The 15,507-nt window shown below is 49.6% G+C and overlaps 1 protein-coding gene across 3 annotated transcripts in view; it reads right to left on the reverse strand.

The window, feature by feature from the left end:
- Positions 1-4,813: 4,813 nt before the first annotated feature.
- ADCK1 (aarF domain containing kinase 1) overlaps positions 4,814-15,507 on the reverse strand; it is a 75,094-nt gene continuing 64,400 nt past the window's right edge. For 2 of the 3 annotated variants that reach the window (XM_054161987.1, XM_009909345.2), the window contains exons 8-11: positions 11,413-11,562; positions 10,979-11,176; positions 7,103-7,296; positions 4,814-5,862 (exon numbers count right to left, since the gene is read on the reverse strand). In XM_054161987.1, coding sequence (XP_054017962.1) covers positions 5,691-5,862; positions 7,103-7,296; positions 10,979-11,176; positions 11,413-11,562 — 714 coding nt within the window. In that variant the 3' untranslated portion in view covers positions 4,814-5,690. Of the gene's footprint in view, positions 5,863-6,969; positions 7,297-10,978; positions 11,177-11,412; positions 11,563-15,507 lie in introns of all 3 variants that reach the window. The other variant, XR_008462264.1, reaches the window with a different exon arrangement.

The following is a 15,507-nucleotide window of genomic DNA, read 5'->3' on the forward strand; positions in this document are numbered from 1 at the left end:
GGCAATGCCGCTCTGAAGGAAAACAAAGGAAATACCAGGAGAGAAAAGGACAGAGACATCACCATGCAGCCTGGAAGCAGACCAGCAGGAAGCCTCTCTCCGTGTCCTAAGTTCTGCCTGCTGCAACTCATGGAGCTGAAGAGGCTGCTCAGAGAAGGACTTGGACTTCAGGATCTCTCCCTCCCCTCCTCCAGCGGAGGACAGCACAGCCAGCAAGGATGACATCTCCTCCATGCTGAAAGGGCAGCACCCTTCCTCCACAGACCCAAACTGTCTTGGGGGTGTGGTAATAAAATTCCTTTCCACTTTTCTCTCCCTCTTCTCCCCATTTTTTTCCTCTCTCTCTGCCTTCTTCTGTTCCATACACTTTATTCTGTTAATAAACAGCCTCACTGTTGATATTTTGGCCTCACTTGTGCCTCTAATTTCATAATACAGGAACAGTCAAAAGAACTGAGCCTCTTTCCTTCTCTGGACTGCAACACCTCCCCAGACCCAATCCAGTTTTCCCACATCCTTCCTCAACTAGGAGAAATTTAAAAGGACATGGTTTCAGTTTTGGACTTAGCAGCACCAAGATGAGGAGCAGAACAAGTAGCCTCCCCTGCCACATTCCTCCTGATGTAGTCTAGGATATATTTTCCACTGCAAGCCCATATTTACCTGGGATCCCCCATAATCCTTTCATGCTCCTTTTCAGCAGGGCTCCTACTTCACTAGATTTTCTATTCAGCCGAAAGGTCCGAGTGATACCTCATGGAGTAGGATGTTAGGGGGGTGCCACTATCACCTACATAGTGCCTGGAAAGGATCATTTTTCTCAGCAAGCTAATTAGGTAATGTCAGTCTCTCACTGTGCAGCTTTTTTGCAGTCTCAGGCAGCACTTGAGCAACACTGGAGGAAAGAGGACCCCCACCCTGAAGGAACCTCACCAGGGCTGACCAAGGGCCAGCCTCATGCCAGCAGGAGCCTGGTGGCCCCAGTACCCTGGTGAAATGGGGACCCAGGTTGCCTTCCAGCCAAGGGCTTTAGCATGTGCCAGCACATCATCCCCAGCAGAGTGACAGCTGCTGGCTGATCAGCTGGAACAACAACCCAAAAAAGCCCAGGAGTCCCGCCTGGGGGAGTGAGGGAAACAGCCACAGGAGAGCTCCACAGAAACAGAGCTGAAAAAAGCTGCTGAACTGCCTTGCAGAGACTGCTGCACCTCAGCAAGTGTCATGCCACACTCTACTCATGGTGGGGGTGGGAGGAATGGGGAACCCTCTGTTGTGCCAGAGGTGGCAACTCACCTGCCACAGCATCTGGGTGACCTGTGAAGCAAAAAGCCAAGAATGCAGTCCAGAGCATTTAAAGATCACAGCTCCACTTAGAACCATGCTGGATTTCAGTACTTACACCCAAAAGGTGGGGGACACCTTTTCCTTTTTTCCTTTTTCCTTCCCCTTTTCTTTCCACAACTCTCCTCCCCTCCTATTCCCAAACCCTCAGCTCTCACTAGGAAAAACTAATTGCTGTGAACACACAGAAACATGCACATCCTCCCACTGCTCTGCAATGCAGGTGCCTGGTTGGAGCACCGTGGCCACTGCTAACTGTCCATCATCACACTGTGGCAAACCAGTTGAGGTCCAGTTCCCTTGCAAACAACACAGGCAGGACAGCAATCACCCCCACTGGCTGACAGTGCATGAGGACTGCCAGTGGGAAGGATAAGGAACTCTTTGGGCCTTGCAGACTTGCTCCACACAGCATGGCATGAGGCAGCGAGCATGGAGCAGTGGCTGTGGCTTTCCCCTAGAAGCATCACCAGCTGGCACCTCACTAGCTGGGGTGCTCCCCGCTGGGAACTGACGGAGGTCCTGGCCACCAGCAGTGCTGCAGCCCTGCCCAAGGTACAAAGCCACATAAGTGTGTGGCCCTGGAGCCTCCAGCAGCGTAGCAGAAGGACAGCAGGATTTCCTGAGGGCTGCTGTGCTTCTACAGCCATTGAGACTATCAGCTAGACCTGCAGGCAGCAGGCAGGAGATGGCTTTTTGGTGTGGAGCAGAGAGCAGCCCTTCTGCTTTGTTTCAGACATTAAAAGAGAAGTGATGAGAAAATTTACAGGCTCCAGTTGCTTCCTTCCCTGTGTGATGATTCCCTGCATGCTCTAGGAACAAGCAGCCTGCCCACACCCCTTTGGACTCTGGGTACAGTTGGGGAGAACTGTACCAAGGGGACATGGAGATACACAGTGGGAGGGGCGGGGGAGAGCCCTGCCAAGTGATGCATTGGAAGGTAGCCTCAGTGACCCAGGGGGAGTCATTCTGGCACTGCCCAGGCTGTGTGCCAGTCACAGTGCATTTGCTATGGGATGCAGGGAGTGGTTCACATGGAAAGCTTCTACGCTGCAACTGGATGATGTTCACACACCCCTACGGGGCAGCAGAAGGCACCAGGTAGCCTTGATCTGCAAATCTGTATGCCACCTACCTGTCATTTTTCGAGTTCAGTGGATGCACTGGGTAAAGGCTGTGGTGTTTAGTCATGCTCTCTCTGTCTTTTTCTTCAAATGGATGTAAAAAATCATACTCTGACTGCCTCATTCTCCACCTCCAGCCAACGTAACGATGGTATGTTTAAATGCCAGACGAAAAGCCTGCTGGATGCCCAACACTTCCAGAAGCACTGACAGCCTTTAGGGGGGAAGATAAGTTTACAATGTCACAGGAACTGAAAGTCAACTATTAGTTTTGCTTCTCTGGCCCTAGCTCTTACACCACACCTGTTAGTCCCAAGAGTCAGTGGGCTCAAAAGTCTGCTGTAAGGCAAATGTTTAATGCCTGCACCAAACTTCAGCTTGCTCACAGCTGAAGCCAGGCAGACAGCAGCCTGTGCACTGCCTGCAAGCAGAGCAGCAGAGGCTATGTTTCTAGTGGTGACAACACCAGTAAATGCAGGTTGGAAGGAGAGGCCAAGTGCCCAGAGCTGATCCAGGTCATCCATGTCTGACAACCACAAATTGGGATGAGAAAGTGTCTTTTCAAAACACTTTTAACACATTCACCTTTGAGAGCTTTCAGCAAAAAGACAAGGCAGGAATGTTAAAGGGTCAAACTCTGGGTCTTTCCTCAGGCAAACCCTCCTTGATTGACTGTGGGAAGGGAGAGAGCTGAGCACAACTGACAGAGGAGTCCCACTGCTAACACTGAAGCATACAGCCTCCTGGCACAGACCAATGACAACAGACAAAGCTCTTCCAAACACATCTCGCTCTCTGCCTGCTGCATGTTGCCAAAAACAACAGTGTGAGAGGTTGCTGATTCTCTACCACTTTCAGAGCCAGAACCTTCCTCAGGCAGCAGGACTAGCATGGTGGGATTTAGAACAGGTAAACGAACAGGCAAGGCTGAGAGTAGGCTGGGGGCTCAGTAGTCAACTAAATGCCAGCTGTGCAGAGCCCCTCCACAACACAGGATCTTCCAGAAATGAGGGATATAACCAGGGCCTCGCTGTGAGATGTGCTTTTACACACAGGTGTTAATGAAACCCAAACTCTGGTTGGTATATCCAGACATGGATAGGCAAAGGCATTTGCAGGGGCAGCTACAAGATGAAGATGTGAAGTCAATGACCTTTGCTGGAGTGTCTCCTAGACTTCAGTCAGTGCATCAGGCCAATTTTCTGAGCAGAGCTCTACTTGTGAGGGGAACAAGACAGGCCCACACACTCCAGCCAGCCTAGATGCTGGAAGTGCCTAAGCAAGGCACTGATTCAGCCCAACTACTCACATGAGCAAAGATTACTCACGTACAGGCTACAGGACCAATACTCCAGGGCCCCTATGACTCCCTGTCGACTCAGGATCTCGTCACTGCAATTACCACCACTCTCTTGCCTGACGCCACCACACAGCCCAGAAGTCAGGGCACTCAATCTTACTGGGGTTTATGGGTTTAGTCCTTAGCAAAGATGGGACAGCACATCACTCCCACTGCTGCCTCCGCAGTAGGAAGGGCTCAGAGAGTTAACATCAAGGTCAGGAGACTGACTGCATGTGAGACCAAAATCCCTTGTTTGTTCATCCCCCTCCAAAACTCTGCTAATCACACATTTCCTAACGGTCCTGAGCCAGCCAGCCATGCTTACAATCCAAAGCACAGTCACTAGCATAAGCCACACTTCTGCAGCCACTAACTCACCACACCCAAGCACACCTGTAGTCAGGTACTTTTCCTGGATTACATCACTTACCTCTTCCACACAGCCAGAAAGAGAATCAGTTCCTGAGGGACTGACCCACACTCTACCCCCTGCTTCCCTTCCCATGCAAATGGACTCAGTGCAAGTTGAGGTCTCCCATCTGTGAAAGCTGGCAAACTCTATGCAAAGTGGCAGAAAGCATGGTCACCTTGTGGCTTGCTCTCAGGCACAGCCAGGTGACTGAGTGACAACCCTCAGCTTAGCAAGCTTGCTGGCAGTAGAGGGACATTCCTGACCTGTCTTTCATGCCCCCTTTCATCAAGACAGTGTATGAGAAAGCTGAAATGATCTGAGCAGTCACCTCCATCCACCCTTCCTGGCTACAGGAATCCTCACAAGCAGCAGGGATGCCTCCCAGGATCCCAAATAAGTCTCACATAAAGGAGACCTCTAGGTGAGACCTCCTGGTAGTAACCCTATAGCTGCAAAGTCAGAACTATCAGACCTGTCACTTGCACCACCAAGCAAGAGGCAGGTTTTCATCTGAGGCAGGAGCAGTGAAATGTCACAAGTGACAAGGTGAAATGCTCAGTGTGTGGCACAGAGATGGTGATGTCTTATAGATGCCCTGCAACATGCTCTTACAGGCAGGGAGGAGGCAGGATCAGGGTGGATTTGGGTGGAAAAGAGTGGTGCATTCTCCCAGCAAATTAACATATTCTCCTCTATTCCATCCCAACACACACTGGCACAGCACCAGAGAACCCAGATGTGGAACAAACCTCTAGAGCAAAGATGAAGAGGCCATTTCATTTTGCTTGCAAGGAGTTAACAGAGATGTCTGGCATCACTCAGTGGAGAAATGGAAATGGGACTGATGTCAGAGGCCCAAACATCATCCTGAGCACACAGCCAGGCATCCATCTCCCAAAAGTCTCTCAGCCAACACATTTATTTTGCTGTGTGGCAGCACAGTACAGTCATATACATTATTACCAGCAGTTTCAGAGCCCTGAACACCTGAACAGAAATCAGACTAAGGAGACTGCTAAAACCAATACAAACCCTGTTGGATTTTAAAGGGACTTTCCATGTCTCTGTAAGGGTCTGAGAAATGTTTTCAGGCATTCTAGGCAGGGTGGGGATTCTCTTAAATTTGTACGATTCTTTAAGGAGAGGTTTTTGCTTCCAGTGCTGTCCCACTGGAATCCTAGTGGCATTTCTCCTGCTCAGATGGGGAAAGAAAATACTCTGCTCGTCCTGTCATGTGGTATCCCTCACCTCCTTTTCCTAAACCGTGAAATGGCAGAGCTCCAGGACCAACTCCACCTTCCAGCGCCAAAGGGAAAGCTAGTGCCGTAGCAGGCAAGGACAGTGCAGCCTGTAATGTGGAACAAGACACCAAAGAATAGACAGCCACAGTCAGAAAGGCAAATGTGCTGTGGTGAGCAGAACGGAGGGAGGGAGGGAGGGAGAGCACCCAGACCTCTCCCACAGGTTCAGGTCAGTACGTGGAATGCTGCATCCGGCTCAGGACAGCGATGACCAGCTTCCCCAGCTGGGACCCCTTCAGCCACAGCAGGAGTTCATAGAAGTTGATCTGCCACAGGCTCAGGGACTCTGTGAGTGAGATCTGGGCCCTCCTGTAAAGTGAGTGACTCTTGCTCCTCTGGTACCTAGGAGAAAGACAGTTGCATTAGATCCAGCAGGATGCAGCCCAGCAGGAAGGCCTGTCCTACATTTCCAGTACAATTGACCCTCCCTAGAGGAGGCGAACATCCCACATCTGGAGAATCACAAGCAATGGGGAACCCTGGGAGTAGGGATTGTCTCCAAGTGATGTTCCTGAGAAGCTGGGGACTGCCTTCCTAGCAGGAATCTGGCAGAAGAGACAGCCTGCTCCCCTGTAAGCCCAGCTCTCTTCCCACTGCATTTAGTGACCCAGGAACATAGCATCCTCTGCTTCTATGCCCAACTTCACTTCAGCTAACAAAGATTGGTGCACGCTCCTATAGTCTTTCCTGGCAGCACACTCATAATGGTCCAGCAATTCTGACACATTGATTCCAGGAAATGTAGTCCTCTACCTTTCTTCAGAAGCAGAGGTTAACTGGGCTTTGTGGTCCCTCATCAGCCAGAGAAATAACTGCTATTTCTTCTGCAAGGATGAGAAATCTCAGGCAAAAATGCCTTGACTCATAAGATTCACAGATGGAAATCTCTTGCATGACTCCTGCTCCTGGCTTTTAAACACCAACCTGATCTTCACAGTCAGCCCTAAATCAGGCTGCAGAAACTGGCAGCAGAGAAATGGCAGGTCTTTTCTACCCACAAATACGTTCCAGTGGTTATGCATGTAATAGGCAGGTAAGGACCTTTCCCTGTCTGAAGGGGCTAAACCCTAAGCCCTTACCATAAGACCTCCAACCCCACCCCTGGGCCTTAAGGGCCCTGAGTAGCCTGGCACATCCTCCCCCAGTCCTCTGCCCAGGATCTCAGTTATACTCTGGCCTGCATCTTCGGTCCCCACCTAAGTAATGCTCCCCAGCTCATGACCTGCTGTGAAGCCCCTTGATCTGGATCTTAATTCATAAAATGACCTCTTGGCTTGTCCTCAGCTATGTGTTATCACCATGCACCTGCCTGACAAGCACTAGGCCTGGACCTGATCTGCAGACTGACTTTCTGGTTTGACCTTGGACCTCTTCTGTCACCATGATGTTGCATCACAATACAGGCTTTTGGCTGGACTTGACCACCATCTGTGTGTCTGTCTTGCTCACCTTGCTCAGATGCTGTGAGACCGGGCCCTGACTGTCTTGCTGGCCCCAGGGTCCTCCCTGACTCCTGGCCCCCAGGGACAGACTGCCCCTGCTGCTCCATGTCTGGCCTCTGGTGCCTGGAGAAGAAACTCACGTGGAAACAGCTCTGATGCAGCAGCGAGACATGTTGAGGAAGGAGCTGGCACTGGCCCGTGTGCGCAGGGCTGCCTCGATCCCCCTCAACAAGTCATTGGTCTTCAGCAGCAGCAGCATCTGGCGGGGGACGTTGTTGAGGAGCTGGGTGATCTGGGGCAGGTAAGCAGCAGCGTTGGAACGGATCTCCACATCCTGAGGCCAGCCAGGTCATGTCAGAGAGAAAGGAGAGAGAAACTGAGAGTCCATGCATGGCAAACCCAGGTAGGGATGCAGCTGAGATCTGGCAGGGGTAGATGGTGTTATTCCAGACCATGACGCTAGACCAGAACCTAAAGAGCATTTTGTCCTGCTTTCCAGCAGACACCTAGCTGTCCCAAGCACTTACAGCACAGTCACAGATCACATTTTCCATATTCCCACCTGCCCCTCAGTGAGATAAGGACTTGTCCTCTAACTGGCAGGATTCATAGTCTCTCAGGAGACCAGGGCACTTGCTGCTATCTCAGTTCTTGGCTCCAGGCATCCCTGCAGCAGCCATGTCTCATTACTGCCCTTGCAGCGTTCTGACTGAGTCTCACCTCATCAGCCCCAAAGCTGGCAAAGCTGCATGTAGCACAGGACTGCTCAGGAAGGTGAAGGCATGCTGCAGAGACAACCAGGTTGCTCTTTGTCTTGTTGTTCCATGCAACTAATAGCTTTTTGCTATACTTACAAAGGCTGTTTCCAAGGCCTAGTTTAGTCCTCTGTCCTCCACACAACACAGAAGAGGTGAGAAACATCATGCAGTTATATGCCACATTAACCCAAAAGATTGAAAACTGTCATCTGTCAGATGATGGGTATATCCAGGCCTATATCCTGTCTGGCAGAAGCCAGTAGTAGGCACTTGAGGAAAGAGTGCAAGATCAAGGCAGACACAGGGTGATCCTTCATATTCCTTGGCTGCCCAGCTTCCAATAAATACACTATCCCACAGTATGATCCCAGTGGTAATAGCCTGAGCCACTTAAGACAAGCTCCCCTGCAAACATGAGCCACCACAGCATGCAAGACAGTCAACCCCCACTCTCCTGTCTCCTTTTAGATCTGAGAGTTCTCTCACAATCTTAGTAAACACAGCACAGTGTGGTGTGGAGCCAATCTCATACACATACCATGTTCCTGCCTCTCCCTACAGAGCCATGACACGAATCAGCAAATCAAAGTAGAAGTCCCTTGAACACCTGAGATCTCCAGAATCCATCAGAACACATGCAGAGAACAGCAAATGGCTTCTTACAAGATGGAGGCTCTTTTGTGGGAAAGGACAGCTCTAAAATCTTCTCTCTGGAATGAGGGACAGCTGACCTCCACTTCATGATATTGGATCCCACATTCACTCTTTGTGAACTTCAGACTTACAAAGTAACAGTTCTGTGCAAATCGAGCGTGCAGGTCACAGTGTCAAAGATGTCAGCTCAGACATCACCACAGTTGCTTGGCTGCTGACAAATAAATGTTTGTATCCTCCTGCCTCCATCACTGAAGAGATACACAAAGCTTCAGCAAAAAGATGCTTAGCTCTCCTAAACAGTAAATGTTTTGTTCTATTATCTGGTGGCAGAAAATTCCTCCCGATTATCCCTTATCCATTATCCCACCCAGTATCACTGCAGAGCCTACTTATTTTCCACACACAGGTTTTATTTGCTATTTATTTTCCTTTTATTTTTAGCTCCAACTGCTTGCCCACATCACAAAACAACCACATGACCTGTCATCAGAACTGTCATTTTCTGTCAAGGGCGAAGGCTGTGTGCAGAGGAAGAAATGAGCTATGCCACAGGACCTGAGAAAAGCCCCTTGGCTGCAGTCACAGAGGCTGCTGCAGGATGCAAGCAAAACATAATCATAAAATCAGATGAGATGAGGCCAGCAGCCACCCTGAGCAGTCAGCTGCCTGGCCCTGGCTTAAGATGGGCACAGCTACACCTATGGCAATCCTCACACATTTGCCCTGCTCCTAAAACACTGCAGTGCTGTGACTCAAAGGCTCCCCTCTCCTCATCTGCACCAGTGTTTCTCTGGCCTTGCTGTTAGAACTGTTTTTTCTCAGGTTAACCCCAACCTCCTTTGCTGAATTTAAAACTCATTACTTCTGGTCCTGTTTCCAGCAGCCCTCAACAGATTTGAAAATCACTACCCCAACTCTTCTCGACCTGTGCTCTTCTGGGTATTTTCTGCCCTAACCTGCTCAGGCTTACCTTATGGGCTGCACCTGTTTGACCACTAGTCCTTGTAGCTTCCTACTGGACTTGCCCCAGTGTCATGGAAACTTTCTTGAGTTGCAGTGGCCCAGTCTGGGGACAGCACTAGAGCGATGATTTTATTCCAGGAGGGTTGCTCCCTTGTCTCACAGGCTACTCTCACGTCGCCACATCCTCACGCACATTCTCAGGAGCTCTGTGCCGATGGTAGCTGCCTACACAGCACTTGGCTCCTGCAGCTGATACAATCTTTCAAATTCACCTTTAAACTAAGGGCAAGCAGCAGCTCATTTCCTAATGCCACAGCAAATCTGCTCATCTCCCCATTATCTGCCACAGGATTATCCAGTTTCAGCCTTAATTGTGTCATGTAGGCAAAGACAACAAATTTTGCTCCACAGACACGATTCAAGTCAGTGACAAAGTTCATTAGCCCACACAAGGCACCATGCAGTTGCACCTCTGGCATAACCTTCACCAGCCACTTCAGGATAAGCATTTCGTATCAGCTCAGGCTCAACACCGGCCTTGTAGTACTGGAACCAGCTCTGTGTTGATTTCCTTTGGTGCCTCTGAATTTTTTTCTGGAGCTACAGCACAAGAACTCACCAGATCAAGCACAGATCTGCTAGACAGTCACTCTATTATTTCTGATCTGCAGAAAATTAACTCATGTAAGAAGCAATCAAATTACTGGGCGGGGGGTCCATTACCCAAGGTATCCGACCTGCTCATTGCTATGGATAATGGCAAGCCAGTGCAGCAAATGCTGCCACATCCATCAAAATCAAATGCCAACCCAAAGGAATTTCCAGAAGAGAACTTCACAGGACAATATTCTAATACTACCTAAATGAATTTCATCCTTTCCACTACAAATTCAGGCAGATAAAACCAAACCATAGGATACAAGATGTTTCTGCCCTAGTCCATTGCCTGAAATCACATCACTACATCTGCATCTAAGAACAGCACAGCTGCCAGTGGCTCTGACTACCCTGAAGGCGGTGTTCAAGTGTCAGGAGTGTGAGAGGACTTCAGAAGGATCCAGCACGTGTGGATAGGAAAGGGTGAAGAATGTAAGTGGCAATTTCCTAGATTTGTAGTGATTGAGTTGACAGGATCTGCAGTTAAGCAACCTTGACTCCAAGTTAATAGAGTTTCTGATTGGGTGGTAATTTCCAAGGGGTTTTAGGAGTTTGTATCAGTGCTGATAGTCATTTGCATGAATAGTGATAATGCATTACCCTTCTCATGTCTTCCCACTATGCCTTTATGTCTCCTCTACCTTAACCTATCCTCTTTGATGGTTCCCTGCACAGCTGCATTCAACACTTTCTTAAGGAAAAGGCTGCCTACAATTGTCAGAACTGGTGAACACTTACTCATGAAAATATTATACAAAATTCAAGCAGCCCACAAGAAGTGTATCTGGGAAATGAAGTTCAGCCACTACATAACACATTGTAGGAGCAGTCCTGGCTTTTTCCAGCTCAGCTATCAATACAAAATTTGCTACAGAGCTGCCAGGGGTTGCCCAGCATCGCTGCAACATCAGGTGGTGACAACCACGAAAGGCACCTGAAGAGAAGAAAGGGCAAGGACAGGAAAGGACACAGAGGACCCACCTCTCTGGCTGAGACTGGTGACCGGTCAATGCCCCTGTTGACAGACTCCCAGGACCTGGCAGTCAGCATGCAGGCAAAGAGAGGGTACAAATCCCCTGCCCCAAGCCGCCGGCTGTACTTCTGCACCCTCTTCATGTCAGCCTTGATGAGGGCCTGCCAAAGGCGGCAGTAGTCCATGCGGAATGACTCGCTCAGCACCTAGGGAGAGAGACATGGGCCCCAGAACTCCATGGAGGACAGGGATCTAGGGGGGGAAGCCTTGTGCCCCCTAGCTTGCCCTGTCTTCCACTTCAGAGCTTGGAGGGCAATGAAATTAATAGGAAAAATATATTTGTATGGGCTTAGCAGGGCAAGGCTGCAGCTGGATATGCTCTTTCAGCCTGACATCCACAAGCAGCCTCACAAAGCCCTGAAAGCTCCCCGCAGCTACGTACCTGGTAGAGCCCATGGTCCAGGAGGATAATGTGGGCCTTGCCGGAGGCTGGGCACTTCCTCACTAGCACATTGCCTGGGTGTGGGTCACAGTGCACAAAGCCATTCACAAAGATCATTTCGCTGTAGAGTTTCCCCAGGTTTCGAGAGATCTGTGAGCAGACAGGAGATGGTCACACGCTGCCACTCACAGCAGGGTGCCTGCCAGGGAGGGAGGCAGCCCCTTGCATGTCAAAACTGCAGTAAGCGAGGGTCTGGTACGTGCCAATGTCCCCACACAAAGCTCTTGCAGCTCTTCAGACTGACAAACACACAGGGTGGCTGCTGGCATCTACTACAGAGTGATTCAGGACATTCAGGGAAAAATCTTTGCCAGGGTATCATGAAGGTGTTTGTGGGGTTAAGAGTTATATAGAGACACTTGCCTAGCATAAAAGTGAGAAAATACCTGTGGGTAGGAACAAAGTTTCTGGTAAAAAGGAGGGAAATGAAAGAGCAGGTAGGGCAGACAGACACTCACACAGAAGGCATGGAAAGAGTTCCCTCTTCCCTCCCCCCATGACACAGTTCCCCACTTTCCCCCTTACTTTCCTCAGACCCATGTTAACCTGTGAACACAAAGCAGCACAGAAACACTGTTTGAATTATTCTGTCACTGCTATGTCCCTCCATGCTGCTGCTCCTTATCACCAACAGATGTTAGTGAAGTTAAAAATCTCCCAGGACCAAGCAAATATTCCCAGGGCCTGGCATCAATCCCTCACCATGCACTAACACAGGAGCCTTGCCCTGACATCCCACTGCCAGCCCTCCCTGCCATCAGAGAGCAGCACAGTGCTCCACAATGGAGTGCTGAACAAGCAATTAAAAGACAATCATTATAAATGATTCCAAGCATGTCCCCAGACACATAATGGAAGCAGCAAACAGGCAGCTGTCCCCATCAGCAGAGGTGGTAGAAGGGGTAACAGGAGTACTAATGACAGCTTGTCCTACAGAAAACCAGACAGTTGGGGAAGGGTTTGCTTTAACCACCTCTGCAGCATGGACACTTCTGAGAAAAGCATGTTATAAATAGTGTCCAAGTAATTACAACTGAGGAGAAAGAATGGAAACCCTTCCTACAGCAACAAGAATGACTGTAGGACCGGTGGGACAGAGGGTTGTCCCAAGGGTTGTCTCAAGTGGGACCTGAAGCCATTGCTGAAATCACAGAGAATGCTGCCCCCTATGCTGGCTCACAGCTCCCCTAGTAACAGCTGTCACTGTAACGGTGACTGAGAGGAACGAGGTTTCCTTTCTGAATCATCAGCAGAGATCACTGGTGTGACCTTTATAGATCTCCCAGATCAACGAGTACTAATTGCACAGGACCAAAGCACCAGGAGCTGTGACCTCCGGAAGAGCTGAGCACTTGCTGGCAGCCCAAGGACATGCCAGATAGTCTGGTTTAAGCCAGTCATCCATTCACACAGCCTCCCAAGGACCTGTACACCAGGAGGAATGGATTTGGACATCATGACTGATCACTGGCATCCATCATGACACCTGTGTGCACACTGAGCAAACCCCATTTTGCCCTCCCTGTCTCAGCTGTTTGCCTTACAGAGACCTGGAACAGTACAGAATTATTGAAGGTGAGAACTTGGAGACAGTCTGAGGAACTATATGCTGCCTCATACCCACTAAATAAAAGTCCAGACAAGGTCTGTAGATGTGTTGGCTGGTTATGGATAAAGCCTGGAAAGCTATTAATTTGGGACACTGGAATGTGGGCTTCTCAAAGACAGCAGGCTCTCCTTGTGTGCTGTGGTGAGGGCATAGGTTGGGAATATCAAGCAGTGGAACAAGCTGCCCAGAGAGGCTGTGGAATCTACATCACTGGAAGTTTTGAAGACCAGTGCTGATAACACCCTGAGTAAACTGGTCTGATATCATAGTTGATCCTGCCTTAAAAAGAAGTTTGACAGGACACCTTCCGAGGTCCCCTCCAATCTCAAATATCCTAGGACCCTACAAAAACACCTCTCACCAAGTCATCCACGCCATACTCATAACAGCATTTTATGGTATGGCTGTAGGTTCCAGGTGCAGAGATCTCCCCTCCTGAGTCACCACCAGCAGAGAGGTGACTAAACAGACCTATAGTCTTAGCCTTTTGCATCCCATGACGCAACACAAAAGCAGCTCAGGACTCATCTCACCATGAAAACAGAGGGATCACAGACTTGTTCAGACCCTCAGGGTGGATCATGAGTGCAAGACAATCTTCCCTGTAAGATCCCCATCCTCTATCCCTTCTCAGCTGTACCTATATTTACCTCTTCCCCAGCATGCAACCTTGAGCATCTGCAGTAGTTAACTCACCCAAACCAGACCCGCCTGGTGGATGTGGGGAGGCCTGTGGATGTAGTCTACCTGGACCTCAGCAAGGCCTTTGACACCGTTCCCCATAGCAAACTCCTGGCCAAGCTGTCAGCCCATGGCTTGGATGGGAGCACACTGCGATGGGTTAGGAACTGGCTGGAGGGCCGAGCCCAGAGAGTGGTGGTGAATGGTGCCACATCCAGCTGGCAGCCAGTCACCAGTGGTGTGCCCCAGGGATCAGTGCTGGGCCCCATGCTCTTTAACATCTTTATTGATGATCTGGACGAGGGCATCGAGTCCATCATCAGTAAATTTGCTGACGACACCAAGCTGGGGGCAGGAGTTGATCTGCTGGAGGGTAGAGAGGCTCTGCAGAGGGACCTCGACAGGCTGGGCAGATGGGCAGAGTCCAACGGCATGAGATTTAACACATCCAAGTGCCGGGTTCTGCACATTGGCCACAGCAACCCCATGCAGAGCTACAGGCTGGGGTCAGAGTGGCTGGAGAGCAGTCAGGCTGAGAGGGACCTGGGGGTGCTGGTCGACGGTAGACTGAACATGAGCCTGCAGTGTGCCCAGGCAGCTAAGAGGGCCAATGGCATCCTGGCCTGCATCAGGAACAGTGTGGCCAGCAGGAGCAGGGAGGTCATTCTGCCCCTGTACACTGCACTGGTTAGGCCGCACCTCGAGTACTGTGTCCAGTTCTGGGCCCCTCAGTTTAGGAAGGAGGCTGACTTGCTGGAACGAGTCCAGAGAAGAGCAACAAAGTTGGTGAGGGGTTTGGAACACAAGCCCTACGAGGAGAGGCTGAGGGAGCTGGGGTTGCTTAGCCTGGAGAAGAGGAGACTCAGGGGTGACCTTATTACTCTCTACAACTACCTGAAGGGAGGTTGTAGACAGTCGGATGTTGGTCTCTTCTCCCAGGCAGCCAGTACCAGAACAAGAGGACACAGTCTCAGGCTGCGCCAGGGGAGGTTCAGGCTGGATGTTAGAAAAAAGTTCTATACAGAAAGAGTGATTGCCCATTGGAATGGGCTGCCTGGGGAGGTGGTGGAGTCGCCATCACTGGAGGTTTTTAGGAGAAGACTTGACAGGGTGCTTGGTGCTGTGGGTTAGTTGCTTGGGCGGTGTTGGATTGGTTGATGGGTTGGACGCGATGATCTTGAAGGTCTCTTCCAACCTGGTTTATTCTATGTATTCTATGTATTCTATGTATTCAATGCAGTCTGTATAACTGAGTGAGCATACAGAAGACATGTGACAGGGATTTATGATATAAACACAGAAACAGGCTTTACTTTTGAACAAATAAATAAATAAAAGCACAGGGTAAGAGCTGTGCTGCAGAGTAAAATATTTTCCCTCACTTTTGTATGTTGAATTACCTCCAAAATATGATAAAAATTAAATGACTACAGAAGGCACCAACACTGGTGAATGCTAAACAAACAAAAGCAACAAAAAAAGGAGAAAGGTTAAAGGCTGTATTTCTAGGGCTGAGTGTAAGATGTGAATAGTGACCTATCATTACAATTCAGACCAAAAAAAAGAGTTCATGTTTCTAGAGAAAAAGTTTAGGAAAAACAGCAGGACACCATTAATTCTCCAGTACTGTGCCACATCACCACAAGCCTGCATATGCAGAATTCACTTTGGAAGAGTGCAGTTAGGAAAAATGAGAAAACAAACAAGTGAAAACCTCTGCTCAGGAGGAATTCAGCATGCATTTA

Source organism: Dryobates pubescens, chromosome 5 (assembly GCF_014839835.1).
Source record: "Dryobates pubescens isolate bDryPub1 chromosome 5, bDryPub1.pri, whole genome shotgun sequence".
NCBI classification, from domain to species: domain Eukaryota; kingdom Metazoa; phylum Chordata; class Aves; order Piciformes; family Picidae; genus Dryobates; species Dryobates pubescens.